This window comes from Callospermophilus lateralis, chromosome 3 (genome assembly GCF_048772815.1).
Source record: "Callospermophilus lateralis isolate mCalLat2 chromosome 3, mCalLat2.hap1, whole genome shotgun sequence".
NCBI classification, from domain to species: domain Eukaryota; kingdom Metazoa; phylum Chordata; class Mammalia; order Rodentia; family Sciuridae; genus Callospermophilus; species Callospermophilus lateralis.
The window spans coordinates 173,119,204-173,137,932 of record NC_135307.1 but is presented as its reverse complement, the minus strand read 5'-3'; the positions used below and the strand labels follow the sequence as shown (position 1 = coordinate 173,137,932).

The window sequence follows — 18,729 nt, the reverse complement described above, 5'->3', positions numbered from 1 at the left end:
TTATTTACTTTATTAATCATTACTTGCTAATGAGTACTATTAATTACATGTAAGTTCAATAAAAGTGATATATATCCAAAATATATTCTCAACGTGTAATCAATAGAAATATATAAACAGAACTTATTATTTATTTATTTATTTTTTTGGTACCAGGAATTGAACTCAGGGGCACTTAACCACTGAGCCCCAGCCCCAGCCCATTTTGTATTTTATTTAGAGACAGGGTCTCACTGAGTTCCTTTGCCCCTCACCATTGCTGAGGGTGGCTTTGAACTCGTGATCCCCCCGCCTCAGCCTCTGGAGCTGCTGGGATTACAGGCATGCACCACAGCTCCTGGTTATTTTAGTTTTTTTAATAATAATATATGAAAGCCAATGTGTATTCTGCACTACAGCATCATTTCAATTCATACTAGCCACATTTCAAGTGCTCAGTTGCTACCTATGAGGGCTAAGGGTGTAACTCACAGAAAGAGTGCTTCCCTAATGGTGCATGAGACCTGGATTCAATCCCCAGTGCTGCATATAAATAAATATAGCTACATAGACAGTTCTATACTATCATTTAATAAAAAGAAAGGGTCTTATAACACACTTATTATCATAGCCTCTGAATTTGTTTAAATGAAGAAATTTAGATGAATTTAAGAAAAAGAGAGAGAGGGAGAGAGAGAGAGAGAGAGACCTATCAACCGAACTTGTCTTTTCATTCTGAATGTCTCTGAGGAAAACCCTGGTTCACTTGTTTGAAGATGGGTCCTTCTGGAGTTAGACATAGTCAGAGGTGGGGGAGTCTAGCTCACCTGAGTTGGTGTCTTCTTTCCTTCCATGAACAGATATATTTTTTTCTACCAGGGATTGAACCCAGGGATGCTTAACCACTGAGCCACATCCCCAGCCCTTTTTATTTTTATTTATTTATTTTTTTAAAAATATTTTTTAGGGGGCTGGGGATGTGGCTCAAGCGGTAGCGCGCTCGCCTGGCATGCGTGCGGCCCGGGTTCGATTCTCAGCACCACGTACAAACAAAGATACTGTGTCCGCCGATAACTAAAAAATAAATATTAAAAATTCTCTCAAAAAAAATATTTTTTAGTTGTCGTTGACACAGTACCGTTATTTTATTCATTTATTTTTATGTGGTGCTGAGGATCGAACCCAGGGCCTCGCATGTACTAGGCAACTGCTCTACCGCTGAGCCACAATCCCAGCCCCCCAGCCCTTTTTATATTTCATGTTGAGACAGAGTCTATACCGGTCTATGCCAAGTTGCTCAGGACCTCACTAAGTTGCTGAGGCTGGCTTTGAACTTGTGATCCTCCTGCCTTAGCCTCCCGAACCGCTGGGATTACACGTGTATACCACCTCACCCAGACACTGAACAGATATCGAGAGCCTACATAGTGCCAAGCTCCACCAGGTGCTGGGAATACAATGGTGAGAGTGGAAACCGGGTGAGTCCTCTGGCCTCATGGCACAACTGAAGTGGTAACTGCAGGAGTCCCTTGATGCTCTGCAGTGGGTACCCGGTGGGGCTGCACAGGCCTTGACAGGGTGCACTGTCTGCAGAGAATTACAGAGAATAATAAAAGTGATTGAAAGTTAGTCTGCTTTTTATTATCACCATGCAACCACAATTCTAAACCATGTTGGTGATAAAATACTCCTCCCCAAAGAAGATCAAGTTGTTGGTCTAGCTTGAGTTTTAATGATATATTTGTAAGCTTTAAATCAGAACACTTTAATTACTTATGCAGTAATAAGCCTTCTACAAGGAAGTTAATTCAAAGCATTCCCAGTTATACAGTCAGCCCTAACACCCAGGGAGCCAGAATCAACTGTCTGCATTCATTTTGAGAGTAAGTCCCCAACAGTTCAGAATTGTTCAGGCCTGTCTCCTGCATAGTCTCCATTGCCTTTGGTACCACACGTGTCTGTGTTTAAACAACAGATCCAAAACAATGACAGCACAGTGACTTTTGAAAGAGCAGAACTTGAGTTGCCAATACTGTCATTTCATGTGACCACTTGGAAATTTGCTATTTAAAATTTTAAAACAGTGAAAAGACAAACTGGAAAATGTGGTAACTATGACTTAGTAAGATCATATTATACTATTACTGTTTGATAGTAGAGCAAAAGATGCTCTACTATCAAATTGGAATATATTTAATATTGAAATTGGCTCTTATTACTTATTTTGCAGTGCTAGGGACGGAACCCAAGAACCCTGAGTTACTACCCCCGCCCAGCTCATTGATTGACTGATTGATTGATTGTACCACAATCAATTGAACCCAGGGGCACTCTACCATCCAGCTGCATCTCTAGCCTTTTTTGAGATAGGTTCTCACCAAATTTCCCAGGCTAGCCTCAAACTTGCAATCCTCCTGCCTCAGGCTCCTGAGAAGCTGGGATTACAGGGTTGTGCTACCTGCCTGTCTGGTGCTGCTCTTATTTTCATTTTGTTTTTGTTTTGCTGGGAATTTAGCCCAGGGCCTTGTGCATGCTAGGTAAGCACTCAGCCACACCCCCAGCCCGTGTGTGTGTGTGTGTGTGTGTGTGTGTGTGTGTGTGTGTGTGTGTGTTTCACTGGAGACTGAACTCCGAGCCTCACACATTATGCTAGGCAAGTACTCCATCTCTAAGCTATATCCCCAGGCTGCATCTCTTATTTTTCAATTGTTATTTTTCTCACTTGTTTTTAAAGTAGAACATAATTAATGAATTATTATTGCAATAGGCCACCATGTGTGTATGTTTTATAATTTCTTCAAATAAATACATTAAGGTAATTGAAAAGTATTGATCTATTAGCTCTGTTCCGCTTTTTGTACTGTAATATTTGATATTTATTTTTACTGGCAAGTGTCTATATACCGGACTGGAGCTGTAGCTCAGTGGCAAAGTACACACATAGCATGTGTGAGACCCTGGGTTCGATCCTCAGCACCACATAAAAATAAAGAAAGAAAGAAAGAAAGATATTGTGTACGACTACAACTAAAAAAAAAAAAAGAGTCTATATACCAATTTCAATAAAAGGGTTCCATGTATATTTCTTTTCTGGTCATTATCACTGTATTAATTCACTGTATTTCATGACTGTTACTGAAAGTAATATTATTTAGAGGAGGTGGATGTTTAAAAAAATTATCTGCCCAGGTGTCAAATGAGCACACATGTTCTAAAAAAATATGGAAAGCCCGGCACAGCACCAGGAGCCTGTGAACCCATCTACAGGGGAGGCTGAGGCAGGAAGATGGCTTGAGCCCAGTAGTTCATGGCCAGACTATGGCAACATAGTGAAAGTATAGAGAGGGAGCTATTCAGGAGGCTGAGACAGGAGGATCCCAAGTTTAAGGCCAGCCTGGGCAACTTACTTAGCAAGACCTTGTCTCAAAAATAAAAAAAGGACTGGTGATGTACCTAAGTGGTAGAAGGCCCTTGGATTCAACACCCAGTACCATAACAAAAAAAAAAAAAGGAAGAGGAAAGAAGGGAAGGCGGGCAGGAAGGAAGGAAGATGTAAGTTGGAAAGCTTTAAGGAGGGAGGCATGCTGGGCTGGGCGTGCCTGTGGTAGAGGCCAGGTTCAGCATACAATGCCAGACACTGTCCTAGGGTTAGAGCAATAAAAAAAAAAAAAAAAAACAGTCAAAACTCTCTCGCCCTCTTAGAGCAGACACTCTAGTGGAGAGAAGACAGGCAGCAAACAGCAAAGAAAATAATTCAGGGCTGGGGATGTGGCTCAAGCGGTAGCACGCTCGCCTGGCATGCGTGCGGCCCGGGTTCGATCCTCAGCACCACATACAAACAAAGATGTTGTGTCCACCAAAAAACTAAAAAATAAAATATAAAAAAAGAAAAAGAAAATAATTCAGAATATGACAAGTACTATGAAGAAAAAAGAGTGGTAAGAGAATTATACAGGTAAAAATAAAGACATCTGATAATATCAAAAGGGGTTCAGAGGTGGATGAACACTGAGAAAGCAAAGAGGAGATACTGCATGAAGTATGATATCCTTTTGCTAAAACTAAAGACAACACTTAAATTTTTTTTTTTTTTTAGTTGTTGATAGACCTTTATTTTTATTTATCTATATGTGGTGCCAAGAATCAAACCCAGTGCCTCACACATGCCAGGCAAGTGCCTTACCACTGAGCCCCAGCCCCAGCCCCAAGACAAATTTTTAAGAAAGTATGTGTGTGTGTGTGTGTGTGTGTATAATTTTTATTTTTGTACAGGGGATTGAACTCAGGGGTACTCGACTACTGAGCCATATCCCCAGCCCTATTTAGTGTATTTTTTAGAGCTAGGGTCTCACTGAATTATTTAGTGCCTTGCTTTTGCTGAGGCTGGTTTTGAACTTGTGATCCTCCTGCCTCAGCCTCCTGAGCCGCTAGGATTACAGGCCTATGTCATGGCACCAGGCTAAGAAAGTGTATATTTTTAGTGAGAGGGAAAAGATGGGGGAGGGGAATTGATTTCCATGCATATATGAGTTTTGTTTTTTTGTTTTTTTTTTTTAAAGAGAGAGTGAGAGAGGGAGAGAGAGAGAGAGAATTTTAATATTTATTTTTTAGTTATCGGTGGACACAACATCTTTGTCTGTATGTGGTGCTGAGGATCGAACCCGGGCCGCACACATGGCAGGCGAGCGCCCTACCGCTTGAGCTACGTCCCCAGCCCCGCATATATGAGTTTGTGGAGATGAAATCAACTACTATGCATAACTATCAAGCTTTAATAATAATAAGTGTATATTTTTAAAAGTAAGTGAAAGAGGAAATTTTTTGTTTTTTGTTTTTTTTTTAGAGAGAGAGAGAGGAGAGGGAGAGGGGGAAGCGGGGAGGGGGGGAGTTTTTTTTAATATTTATTTTTCAATTTTCGGTGGACACAACATCTTTATTTTATGTGGTGCCGAGGATCGAACCCAGGGCCCCGCGCATGCCAGGCAAGCGCGTTACCACTTAAGCCACATCCCTAGCCCCAAAAGAGGAAATTGTAACCTCATAAACTGCTGGCTAGAATTTAAGATGATACAGTTGCTTTGGCAGGTGCCCAAAAGGCTAAACAGAGTTACCATATGACCTAGCAATTGCACTCCTAGGTACATACCCAAAGGAAAACGTGTGACACACAAAAACTTGCATATGAATATTCATAGCAACATTATTCACAATAGCTGTAACGTGGAAACAACACAAATGTTCATTAACTGGCTAACTGGTAAAGAAACTGTGGTATATCCACACAATGAAATATTATTTGGCAAGAAAAAGGAATTCAGTTCTGATATACACTACAACACTGATGAATCCAGAAGAGAGGATGTAAAATGAAAGCAGTCAGTCACAAAAGGCGACAACTTGCATGATTCTGTTTACATGAAATGTTCAGAATAAGCAAATCCATAGAGACAGACAGTAGATTAGTGGTTGCCTAGAGCTGGGATTAGAAGGGCTGCAGAGCAGATGGGGGAGTGACTGCTAATGATGAAAGATGAAAATGTTCTAAAATCTACTGTGATGGTTACACAACTCTGTAAATATACTAAAAGCCACTGAATGATGCACTGTAAGTGGGTGAACAGTGTGGTATGTAAATTATATCTCAATAAAGCTGTTATGTTCTTTAAAGATGTTAAAGAAGATTTGGGGTAGACATTGCCTCAGGTAAGGGGAGGCAGAAGGCAAGACAGGAAAGGAGTTAATGGGAGAAGGAAAGTTATGATGATGTTTCAGTTCTTGTATGGAGTGTCTGATTTATATTTATTATATTATGTATAAAATGAGGCAGTCATGGCCAATAACGAGAACATATCAGAGACTGAGCAATTCTGTGTTCCTGAGAGGAAGATGGGTGAACAGCAGCAGAGAGTGGTCAGAGCAGATCTCTCTGGGGAGCCTGTTTGAGCTGAGTCTAAAATGAGGAGGTGTTCCAGCCGGGTAGGAATGAGGTGGGAGACAGCACGTACCAGGGCCCTGAATAGGCCAAGCCTAGTGTGTCTGGGATCCTCCAGTTTAAATGTGTATATGTTGAGGCTGCAGAGTCTCTTCAGTGCATTTATCCTAAAGAAATAACAGACAAGGGCACAAAAATGTGTACATAAGGGTGCTCTCTGACCTATTGTTTATAACAGTCAAAAAGGAGGAAAACCATCTAAATCCCTTTCAAGAAGGGACTGACTGCATCCCTCAAATAAACACTAGGTGGACCTGGAAACAAACCTAGCCACAAAATGGAAAGAGAAGAGCTGTGAGGAGAGCAGGTTACTGCAAACCACAACAGCATCAGTCACTGGTGTAAAACAACTATACATGTACCGTGGGTTATAAGCATTCACATTTCTGGCAATTTTCATTAATATTTATTTAAAATATGCCCTTGGGGCTGGAGGTGCACTCAGCGGTCAAGTGCTCACCTTGCACGTGCAAGGCCCTGGGTTCCATCCTCAGCACCATGTAAAAATAAATAAAATAAGGGTATTGTGTTCAACTACAACTAAAAAATAAATAAAATAGTGCCCTTTTTCCCGAGTACAGATATTTTCTCAGATGTTCACTTTTACTTTATATAAATCAGTATAGTCTGACTTTATTTACTAAAATACAGCATTTTAAAAAATAACTTTTCAACCTTAGTAAGGGTGCTTTACTACTGAACTGCATCTCCAGTCCTTTCTATTTAATTGAATTAACTAATTTATTTATTTATGTGGCACCAGGGATAAAAAATAAATTTTCTTTTGTTTTTTTAATGTGGTGCTAAGGATCGAACCCAGTGCCTCACACGTGCAAGGCAAGTGTACTACCACTGAGCTACAACCCCAGCCCCTAAAATACAGCATTTTTGCAATAACAAAAAATAAAGACACTTCTACATAGACAAAATATGAATCAAGCTTTAATACAAAGTTTTCATATTTGTCAAAGCACTTTAAAATGGCTTGGAGAACAAATTCACATTATATATATATATATATATATATATATATATATATATATATATACACACACACACACACACACACACACACACACACGAACAGGAAAACCCAGTGAGGAGTTTCTAGCCATATGGAAAAATGAACAAATTATTATCATTTAAAAAAAATTTTTAGTTGTAGATGAACACAATACCTTTAATTATTTATTTTCATGTGGTGCTGAGGATCAAACCCCACTGAGTGCCTCATACTTTCGAGGCAAGTGCTCTGCCACTGAGCCACAAATCCAGTCCCAAGCTAATTGGAAGTTATGGGAAACAAAATGAAGACACCTAAACAAAAGATGTGCCAAAAGAAAAAAATAACTGGAAAAAAATACCAAGTTGGGCTGGGCATAGTGGCACACACCTGTAATCCAGCTATTTGGGAGGCTGCGGCAGGAGGAGTGCAAATTCAAGGCCAGCCTGGGCAACTGAATGAGACTCTGTCTCAATAAAAGCTTGGGGGTATATTTCAGTGTTAAGAATGCTTGCCTAAAAAATAAATAAATAAATAAATATAAAAGAGTGCTTGCCTACCATATGAGAGGACCTGGATTCAATCCCTGGTAACCCCCAAAACAAAAACAAACAAAAAAACCCCTCAATTATTAATAAGTGGGGCCCGGGCTGGCTTGTGGCTCAGTGGTACAGTCCTTGCCTAGCATGTGTGAGGCACTGGGTTCAGTCCTCAGCACACATAAAAATAAATAAATAAAATAAAGGTATCACGTCCATCTACAACTAAAAGAATATTCAAGAAAAAAAATAATAAAGTGGGTATTTTTTGGCATTAAGACAATGGATCCCACCAAATTCTTTTTCCCCTAAATTTGGAGAAGCCACAAAATGCTTCCTATAAATGAATGTTCCTAAAGGTGAATGTTCTGAACTTAATAAGGAAAAACAAACAATTATTTGCCGAGGTTGTTAAGTTTTATAGTAAGAACAAACTAGCTATCCATGAAAATTGTGAAGAAGGAAAAGAAATTCATGCTAGTTTTGCTTCTACACCTCAAACTGCAAAAATTGCACCCACAGTGCATAAGTGCTTGGTGATAAAGGAAAAGGTATTAAGTTTGTGTATTTAACAAATACATAGGAAAAAATATAAATGCAGGGTTTGGTACTAACCACAGTTTTAAGCATTTGCTGGGAGTCTTGAGGGGTATCCCCTAGGATAAGTGGGTTCTACTATGTCTACTGGCTACATAATATATCATTCACAAACTTAGAGGCTTAACAAAGCAAACCCCATCTCAGTTTCTGTAGATCATCAATCTGGAAAGAGTTTAGCCGGGTGGTTCCAGCTAAGGGTCTCCCAGGAGGCCACAGTCGAGATGTCAGCCAGGGCCACAGTCCTCTAAAAGTCTGACTTAAAAGGGGGCTGGAGGATCTATTCCAAGATGGCACACTCACATGGCTGCTGGCAGAAGGCCCCAGTCCCTTGCCACTTGAGCTTTCCCACAGGGCTGCTTGAGTGTGTCCTTACAACATGGCAGCTGGCTTCTCCCAGAAAATGCGATACAAGATAGAAAGCAAGGAGGAAATCCCAAAACCTGCACCCTGTCATGGATGTCACACAGCATCATTTCTGCCACATTCTATTCATCAGAAGCAAGCCACTAGGTACAGTTGCACTTCACTGGGGGAGGGGAGGAAGAATTAGAATAGCAAAGACTGTACACATATTTTTTGTTTCAAAAAATATGTGATCTTTCCCTTTCCAAATTTCTCTCCTCCAATCCATCCACAACATATGAAACCGTCATCTACCTAAAGCACAACTCTGATTATAATACCCTGCAACTAAGAAACTTTCCCTGACTCCACATAATTTTCTAAGGCCTAATCACCATATTACCCTCCCGCCCCAGGTCTTTCCAGTTGCTCCTGTGCATGGCTGGTACATAAGGTCTCTGGTTTTGTAGTCTTTCCATGCCTGGAATATCTCTCAATACCTTACCCCTATTTCTTTCTCATTTCCATCCCCTTACATTTGCTCTTTCCTTTGCCTGGAATGTTCTCCCTGCCCCAGATCTTTTTGTAGATGATTCCTTATCTGTTTTTGAGATCTAAACTCCTTGTCCCTAATCTCCATCATCCCCTCATTCCATCATCCACTCTATTACCTTGCTTTATTTTCTTTATAGCACAATTAAGTGAAAGGGTTTTATTTGTTCATCTGGTCCTTCCGGTTATTCCCAAGTATCTCTTAAGGATCTACAGAGCCAGGTGTGGTGGCACATGCCTGTAATCCCAGCAACTAATAGGTTGAGTCAGACGGATTTAAAGTTTGAAGTCAGCTTCAGCAATTTAGCAAGGTCCTAAGCAATTTTGTGAATCCGTTTCAAAACATTTAAAAAAATAAAGTGCCTCTGGATTAAATCTCTGGTACAAAACAACAGCAGCAACAAAAACCCACCCCAAAACAACCAAATTCTATCTTGCTCACTACAGAGTAACCCAGTAGTCTGTTAATCTGTTAAGGGAAAATTAAAATAAAAAGTGTAGCTATATCATCCTCATTGAACTCTCATGCCATCTTGTCTGTGTGAATGTGTCCTGGTGGCCACACAGCAGGGATGTTTTAGGGGCCTAGACTGACAAACTTGAACCATCTGGAGCTCCCCAACATTCATCAGTGGGCCTACAGAATAGTAATTATTAATATGTGTGTTCAACAGATAGATACACCATGTATGGAACAAGGGAGGGAGGGAAGAATGGTGGAATAATGGATGTCTCATCTTTCCAGCTGAGAACCCTGGGCCAAATCAATCTGGCTACGAATAAGTCTAAGAACTATCCAGATACACTAGAATAATAGCGGCAGCTAAGGGGTCAAGGAAAGCCTTCCAGAGGGCCTCCTAAACACTGAAGAGAGGGCTCTGCACAACATATGTCATTTATTTTTTAAAAAAAAAAATAATATTAGGTGGAAAAGTTTTAGAAACTTTAAGAAAGTTTTATTTTTTCCATCACTACTATGATACCTTTTCTGAATGTTAAATCCATCCCCATCCTTTCTTTTTTTCTCTTGCTGCTGGCAGCTCTGCGGTGCTGTTCTTGTGTAACTATTGGGAAATCTAGTCACAGCGAACTTTAACAGAACACACAGTAGACATCAGGGGTGTGTTTACATCCATTATCCTATTTAATCTGTAAAAACAAACCTAGGAGGGAAAAACTGCATTATCTGTATTTTAAGGATAAGCAAAAGGAAGCACTAGGACCTGAACACAGAGAGTCTGACAACAATCTGAACAATGAACCGCCCAGGCTGCAATCCTGAAGATTCAGATACAGGGATTTCCAGCTCCTAATCCCAACAAGGTGGAGAAAGCATGTGGGCGGAAGCAGAGCCTTCTAGCGAACGCACGGTGCCTTTAAGAGTCGCCCCCTCCCACCGGGGATGCTCCAACTACCCACCCGAGCACCCAGAGCACCGCCCCGTCCCCCGCGCCGCGGAGCCGCACCTCGGCCCACCCTCCCGGCCCCACACCCTCAAGCTGGACTCCGTCTGGGCTCGCCCAGCGGGGTGAGCTCTACCGCCAGAGGCGCGTCCCCTCCAACCGTACCCCAGGAGAATGCCACTTCTGAGACCCTTATCCCGACCCCTGGCAGCTCCCGCTTTCCAGGATAGAGGCCTCAGCGCCCACTCCCATAACTTGGTGAAGGTGACCTCCCCCGGGGGTGGCACACGCGGGTGGGGCCAGCACCCGCTCTCACGTGGTGAACGGGCCGCGCGCAGCCCCTCCCAGCCACGCGCTTCGGGCCTGCGGCTGGGCCACGCCCCCAGGGCAGACTCCGCCTCGCGCCCCTGCACCCGGCTCGGGGCCTGGGCGGGGCGCCGTGCCCGAGGCCCGCACCTAGCCGGCCGCACGCGGGGCGCGACCTGGGACTTGGGCATCTGCGCGTCCTCGAACCTCGCCTCAGGCCTGGGAAAAGCTCAAGCCTATTCAGCTCCAGAACACCGATGGCCGCGGCCCTTGGTGTGCTACAGAGAGCACTGGGACGCGGAGCCCAGGACTCGAGTGTGCGTGTCCGCGGGGTTTCGTCTTTCGGAAGCGGGCGTCATAACTCCCTGAAGATCCCGTGGCGCCTCAGAGGAGAAAGAAGGGGATTCATTCACTGGGCCCGGAGGCACTGACTACGCCCATCTGTCGGCTGCACCCGGTTCTGTGTAGTAGCAGGGGCTACATCAATGTCAGGGGAGACCTATACCCCTACGCTTTTTGAGTCTTGGTCTCCCCAGATTCTCTTCTGGGGCGGTTCGAAAGATATCCCCCAATGAGAAGGGGGACGGGAGTCCTACCTGACGACAGGTGTCACTGAATAAGCTAAAACTGCAAAGGCAACACGGAGCGAGGTCAGCTTTGAGAGCCAGATGGAAAACACGCTCGGCGTCCCCCCCACCTTCCCTCCAGCCCCCAACCTAAGAAAAGAAACAGATCTCATCGGTCTCCCCCAATCCCAGGCGCGAGACCGCCCAGCCCCGCAGCCCGCGTCCCGCCCCGCTCCCGCGGCCAGCGATTGGGAGATGCAAATACAGGGTTCTCTGCCCGGCAACGGGTGACGCGACGCTCGAGCGCGAGGCGTGGCCCGGCCGCAGCCCAAGCGGGCACCTCGGTGTTTACACGGGGCGGCCCCGCGCGCGCCGCAGCGGCCCGCAGACGGCGAGGGGGAGGGGTGGCGCGCGCGCCGGCGGGGCCGCGCGGGGAGAAAGACACTGGAAGGCGGCGGCGGGGCGGGGAGCGGCGCGCACGGGCCGCGGCGGAGCCCGAGGCTGCAAGAGGAGCCCGCGGGGGGCTGGGGGGTGCAGTTCCTCCGCCCCCGCAAAACAATGTGTGGCGTGCGGCAGGGCGCAACTTGCCCGGGGCGGCGGGGGCGCGCTGAGCCCGCCTGAAGCCGCGCCGCTGACCTTCTTCCCCCCGCCGTCCGTTGGGCCCAAGCGCCCAGCTCCTCGCTCCCCAGCTCGCGGGGGCCGGGCCGAGCCGCGGGGCGGGGCCGCCCCTCCGTCGCTGCTGCCTCCTCCCCCACCCCTAGCCGCGGAGGATGCGGACGGCCCCCGGCGGCGTCTAGCGGCCCGGGGCCCAGGCGCGATGGTGCAGCAGCGGGGCGCGCGGGCCAAGCGGGACGGCGGGCCGCCGACCCCGGGGCCCGGGCCGGCCGAGGAAGGGGCGCGCGAGCCTGGCTGGTGCAAGACCCCGAGCGGCCACATCAAGAGGCCGATGAACGCATTCATGGTGTGGTCGCAGCACGAGCGGCGGAAGATCATGGACCAGTGGCCCGACATGCACAACGCCGAGATCTCCAAGCGCCTGGGCCGCCGCTGGCAGCTGCTGCAGGACTCGGAGAAGATCCCGTTCGTGCGGGAGGCGGAGCGGCTGCGCCTCAAGCACATGGCGGATTACCCGGACTACAAGTACCGGCCGCGCAAAAAGAGCAAGGGGGCGCCCGCCAAGGCGCGGCCCCGCCCCCCCGGCGGCGGCGGCGGTGGTGGCGGTGGTAGCGGCGGCAGCCGGCTCAAGCCCGGGCCGCAGCTGCCGGGCCGCGGGGGCCGCCGAGCGGCGGGAGGGCCTTTGGGGAGCGGCGCGGCGGCGCCAGAGGAGGACGACGAGGACGACGACGAGGAGCTGCTGGAAGTGCGCCTGGTCGAGACCCCGGGGCGGGAGCTGTGGAGGATGGTCCCGGCGGGGCGGGCCGCCCGAGGACAAGCTGAACGCGCCCAAGGGCCGTCGGGCGAGGGGACGGCCGCCACCACCACCTCCCCAACACCGTCGGAGGACGAGGAGCCAGAGGAAGAGGAGGAGGAGGCGGCAGCGGTGGAGGAAGGCGAAGATGAGACGGTGGCGTCGGGGGAGGAGCCGCTGGGCTTTCTGTCCAGGTTGCCCCCAGGCCCCGCCGGCCTGGACTGCAGCGCCCTGGACCGCGACCCGGACCTGCCGCCCGCCTCGGGCACGTCACACTTCGAATTCCCGGACTATTGCACCCCCGAGGTTACCGAGATGATCGCAGGGGACTGGCGCCCGTCTAGCATCGCCGACCTGGTTTTCACCTACTGAGCCCACCGTCAGCGGGGCGCGCACGCCCCCAAACCAGCTGTTTACATACAGGAATCAGGTATTGGGGCCCCTCGGAGGCCGAGGCTGGCACCCTATCTCCCGCGCAGCCTCCCCCCTCCTAGACGTGCCCATCCCCCCCATCCAGACATACCCCTCCCCCGCAGACACTCCCCAAGGCAACCCAACCCCCCATCCTTCCCCTGACATCCAAGCCCCTCCCCATCTTGTCCCCTCCCGCACAGCCACCAGCAGCCAGCCCCCCTCCGATACACCTCCCATCCCTCTTACAGACCTGAACCCCTCCCCCACTTTGCACACGCCCCTCCTCGTGGCCGGAGGACACGCCCCCTCCCTTGCTCGCGAATCCCTCCGCCCTCTGCCTGCCTTCTCGATTAGGGGGCGATGCGACCGGGCAGCTCTGCGCGTTCCTCTCATGCCCCTCCCCCCTGGGGGGAGGGGCGCGCTCCTTTACTCGGGGAGCGCTAGGGCCCGCCCCCTCCGCTTGGACCATCCCCTTCTTGCGCATGCTTAATGCTTCTTGGGAGGAGGGGGCTGGTCCCAGTTGAGTACTAGCTTATGTCTCCTGCTCCGTGGAGGAGGGCAGCGAGTGTAGAGCTATCCTAAAAAATCTTTGATCCTGGAGCCTGTGGCTTCGTCTCAACCGACGGGGTGTCACTGCCTTAATGGGAGAAGCACTCGGAAGGGAGAGAAAGAAAATAACTGGTCCTAAAGGGTTGCTTTGGGCTTCAAACTCTTTTAAGTGGCATAGCCCCTTTTCCCTGTTGTGGGCACCCTCGCCTATCACCTCCTCCAATTGCGCGATTGCCTTTACAGCCTAATGTGGTCCCCAGAAACGACCCTTTTTTTGCCCCAACTGGAAATTAAGAATGGGGTCTTTCTCTGGAAATCCACCTAGAGAGGGACTGTTCAAGATAACTCAGAACCAAGATGCCTACTAGTCTGGGGACAGGGTTCTTGCTGCTCCCTTCCCCATGGGGAAGCGCCCTATCATCTCAGGGCACCCTCTCAGCTCCTCCCTAAGCCTACGGCCCCTTCCTAAATCCATCCAGATCCACCCTCAACAACCACAGCTGCAGTATTCAGTGGGAGAAACTAAAGCACGTTGGTGCTAGGGGGTTGGGACTGAGGCGTGACAGCAGATGGAGTGGCAGGAAAGAGACCCACGTCTAAACAACAGCTTGAGAGAGACCGCCGGTCGGCCGGAGACTGAGGATGGGTTCAGGGGAATGGAGGTGGGCGTTTGCGTCTGTTTTCCACTTGAGAAACGGGGTTGGCGCTGCTGTTAGGAGGAAATTAGGAAGTTGTGTCCTGTTCAGGGTGCCCTTGGGAACCCTGCCCCCATCCTGTTACCCTCTCCCCTTCTCCCCTCTCGAGCCCCGCCCCTCCGGCCTCCCCACACCCCCTCCGCCCTCACTACCTGTATCTCACCGGCGTGGGTTCACCCTCCGGGTGCTCACACACTCTCATTCACACACACAAATCTCAGGAACAAACGGTCCCAGAGTCCTCCGGGACCCCTGCCCAGGGTCTCCGCAGGTCTCTGCCCCACGCGTTCCCTTCGCTGACAAAGCCACCAGCTGCCTCCTTTAAGCTTGGTGCTCCGGCTCTGGGCCTTTCTTGCGCTCTTTCTTTCTCTCTTTCTCTCTCTCTCTCTCTTTTTTTTTTTTTTTTTTTTTTTTTTAAGAAAACAACAACAACAACAAAAAAAGACAATGAAAAAAAAAAAAAACGTCATGTGAGTGAAGAGATGTCTCTGTCTGTGGTCTTGGAGAACTAGTCTCGTAGCTGAGGGAGGGGTCCCTCGTCTGGGGCACTGGCACCCACAGCAGGACTTCCGCCAGTCTGATGCCAGGACTGAATAAAGTGTATTTGCCCCGACCTCGCCCTGTGGCTCTGCATGTCTGTGCTTTCCTCAACCCTCCCCCAGTTGGCCAGATTCACGGCCGTAGGATTCAGTAGGATTCATTCCGTACAGGAAGAGCTGGTTGTCTCATGGTAAGCACCTGGTTTCTCTGGGCCACTGTCTCCATCTCAGGACTCCCTGCCTTCATGAGGGACAGCAGACACGTCCCTCCAGTGGCCAGGCAGGTAACATCAATGAGTGGGTGAGTCTGGGTGGACACCGACATCATGACCTAATTCAGGGGTGGCCACTCCCGGTTGTGGTGATGTGGGAAAGCTGTCTGTAGCCAGATTTTTCAAAAGAAGCTGGAGATGTTTCTGAGTCATTTCAAAATGAAAGCTGGCTTGACTTTGTAAATTACTGTGGGCCAGATGCAATGTATGTGGACAGGTTACACCTAAATGGGTCAGTTTGACCTTGCCCTCAGGATTAAGAAGCAGGTTGGGCCCGGCTGCCTGTGCTCAAAGCCCAGCTCCACCACTGAACACCTTCATGACCTTGAGCAAATTAACTTCCTCTCAGCTCTTTGGATTTGTGGAAGGTGAGGATAACCCTGCTACCTGCCTCTCAGGATGAAGCAAGGTTTGCTGTGAGGACCATTTGCCAGGCTTTGGTCTGGAGGGAGAGCCCAAGGGTTGGGTGGCAAAGCGCTTTGCAAGGGGCCTACAGCCAGCAGAGGCCAGAGATCTGCTTCTGCTTCCTGGCAAAGTGTCCAGAGGCACCGCCTCTCCTCCCGGTGGGAATCCCTGCAGCTATTAGGCTGCTAGCTGGGCCTGGCTCACAGCCTGCAGTGTAGACGGAATGACCAGAGGGCAGAAACCTGCAGGTCCTCCCCTTGAGGTTCTGACTGGTGTTGTGGAAACAGACCAAGACCTTTCCCTCCTTTGTCCTCCTGAGACCCCTGCCCCTAATTCTTTTTTCATCAGATCTAGTCAATTTCTAAGATCAGACAAAGCTTTTTTCCCCCTGAAGGAGTCAAGACTGGGTATGGGAATCACCAGTGCTTCCTTAGCCTTTCTGGCTGGAATCGCTGGGAAGAGGAGCTTTGGGGAGACAGGCAGGAAACATGCTTGGAGGCCCCTTCGAGGAAGGGCTTTCCCAGCCGTGGGAGGTAGGGTCAGTGGTCTCCACGTGTCCACTCCTTCAGGGTCAGAGAAGTCACACCCTTCCTGGGCAGCCTGCCCTGGGATCTGAGCAAAGTGTCCTATATATGCCTGGCCATTTGGGTCCAGTGCCAGGCAGACACCAGTCCCCACCCCAGAAGAGCCAGGGCTTTATCAGGCCTGCAGCACAGTTTGACTTCTTCCTGTGCCCAATCCTCTTCTTTTCACAGGTGTTATTTCCCTAATAAACATCTTGCACCCCAAACTCGTCTCTGTGTGTTTCTGGAGGCACCTGTCTGCAGTTGAGGGGTCAAGGGCTGAACAAAGAGAATTGGGCCACTGACCCAGCAATGCAGCTGGGCACCTTGGCCATCCCTGTTCCTTCTTTCACGCACACCATCAGCACCAAACCCACAGGTGCCCACTTCCAAGTTTGCTCACCAGTCAGCCCCCAATAGAAGCCTCAGCCCATAAAATCCCAAAGTCCCTCCCCAGAGCAGGAGGGAAAGATGATCAAAAAGGTGTCTGTCCTTTGTGATTTCCTGGGAGGGAAGTCAAACGCCTGACCAAAGACAGTGCCCAAGGTGTGGGCCTGGGCAAGTCTTCTTCCCTCGGAGGGCCTTAGTGTCCCCTATATAAAGTGGGCAAGGGCCGACTCCACACCACCTCTTACTCTGGTTTCTTCCATTTCAGATGCTAAAAGGCAGAGAAGATACCAGCTTACAGGGACTCTGGGGACACCTAGCGGCAGAGAGGAGCAGAAAGCAAATCCTGGGCTGCTGGGAGAGGGGCATTGGGGTGTGTCCCACAATAAGGAACTAAATCCATTCAAGCAGTCACTGAGTCACTGCTGGGTCGAGTCCCTTCCCTCAGCGGTTTCAGCCATTTTAGTTCCAAGGCTTAAAAACACCCATATGTTAACGTTGGCTACTGTGTCACAAGTTGCCAGAAATTTAGCAGCTTAAAAACAAGGTGCATGTGGCTGGGGTTGTGATTCAGCGATAGAGCACTCGCCTAGTATGTGTGGGGCCCTGGGTTCCATCCTCAGCACCACATATAAAAAGTAAATAAAGGTATTGTGTCCACCTACAACGAAACATACATACGTGTATATGTGCCTTTACTGTTTTCCAGTGTGGGTCAGGCATGGGCTGCCCTAGCTGGGTCTGCTCAGGATCTCAAGGCAGCTGCCTATGTGCATTCCTTTCTGGTTCTCAGCATCCTTTTACCAACTCAAGTGATTGTGGGCAGAATTTGGGTCTTTGTCTTAGGACAGAGCCCCCTGGCACTTTGCTGGCTGTCAGCTGGTGCCACCCTTAAGCCCTGAGAGCTGCTCACAGTGTCTTACCACATGGCCCTGTCACCAGGCCTCTTACAACATTGCCCTTTGTCAGAGATAGCAGAGAATCTTTCTGCTGTTTGGAGTCACCTGCCTCACAGAAGTTTATAAGATGGTTTGTTGTTTGTGGTGGTGGTGGTGGTGGTACCAGGGGTTGAACCCAGGGGTATTTAACCACTGAGTTACATCCACAGCCCTTTTTATTTGTTATTTTGAGACAAGGTATCACAAAGCTATTTAGGGTCTCTTTAGGTTGCTGAGGCTGGACTCAAACTTGCAATCCTCCTGCCTCAGCCTCCTGAGTTGCTGGGATTACAGGCATGTGTCACTACATCCAGTATAAGATCATTTTTGAAAGTCTACTGGTGCTGGGCATGTGACACATGCACATGCTAATGACTGAGAAGACTGAGATGGAGGATGGCAAGTTCTAGACCAACCTTAGCAACTTAGTAAGACCCCGTTTCCCAAAAAAAGGATTTAAAAAAGGCTGAAGATGTAGCTCAGTGGTAGAACACCCCTGAGTCCAGCTCTCAGTACCAAAATAAATAAAGTGACATCCTTCATGCTAAACTTTCCCACACTCAAGGGGAGCCGGTTGGCTGGGGATTGAGGGCCATCTTAGGATTCTGTTTATCAGCCGAGGATTCCCGAGTCTCCCTACCCCCATATTGCCAGACCCGTGGCCTTGCGTGACCACTGGAGGTCTCATCGCTGCCTCAAACTCCATACGTTTAAAAATGCTCCTTTCCACAGTGACCCCAGGCCTCTCCCCGCCTTGGTCTCCAGGTGAACTACAAGGCCAGCCTTTGCGCTGTCGACTCCTCTTTCCCTCAGAGCTTCATATCCCCATGATCTGTCGGTTCTCCCTTCAAAATGTGGCTGGAGCCCTCCCACCTCTGAGTCCTTCCAAGTCCTCCTGGTCCAGCCCTGGCCTGGTGTCCTGCACCAGCCTCCTCCTTGGCCCCTCGCCTGTCCTTGTGCCCAGTGTCTTGTTTCCCAGGGCCGCCCGTGGGGTCTGGCTACCTGATGAGTCGGACCCTGTCCCGCCTGGGCTCCAGTCTTTGGATGGCTCCCACCTCGCTCTGAAGGCCCAGGTCACCAGCGTGGCCCTGACCACCGCCCTGTGGCCCCACCTGGAGCTCTGACCTGGAGCTGCCATCCGACCACTGCTCCCCTCTCATGGGGCTCCTCACTCTGTTGTCAAAACCGCCCCAGAATCTTGAGCATGATGAAAGGGCAGCTGCTCCCACTGGGTTGGTTATTGCCTTTAAACCTGACACGTTGAAAATTAAAGAGTG

The 18,729-nt window shown here is 49.0% G+C and overlaps 1 protein-coding gene and 1 long non-coding RNA gene across 2 annotated transcripts; one reads left to right on the top strand and one right to left on the bottom strand.

The window, feature by feature from the left end:
- Positions 1 to 282: 282 nt before the first annotated feature.
- On the bottom strand, positions 283 to 10,684 carry LOC143394386 (uncharacterized). The gene is made up of 3 exons (XR_013090691.2): positions 10,576 to 10,684; positions 9,991 to 10,097; positions 283 to 1,566 (listed from the first exon to the last, which is right to left on the bottom strand). It is a non-coding gene; the product is annotated as an uncharacterized LOC143394386 (long non-coding RNA).
- Positions 10,685 to 11,787: 1,103 nt separating this feature from the next.
- Positions 11,788 to 13,543, top strand: Sox12 (SRY-box transcription factor 12). The gene has a single exon (XM_076849015.2). It carries the CDS (start codon positions 12,100 to 12,102, stop codon positions 13,060 to 13,062), a length of 963 nt encoding a protein of 320 aa, XP_076705130.2. The 5' UTR covers positions 11,788 to 12,099; the 3' UTR covers positions 13,063 to 13,543.
- Positions 13,544 to 18,729: the final 5,186 nt, after the last annotated feature.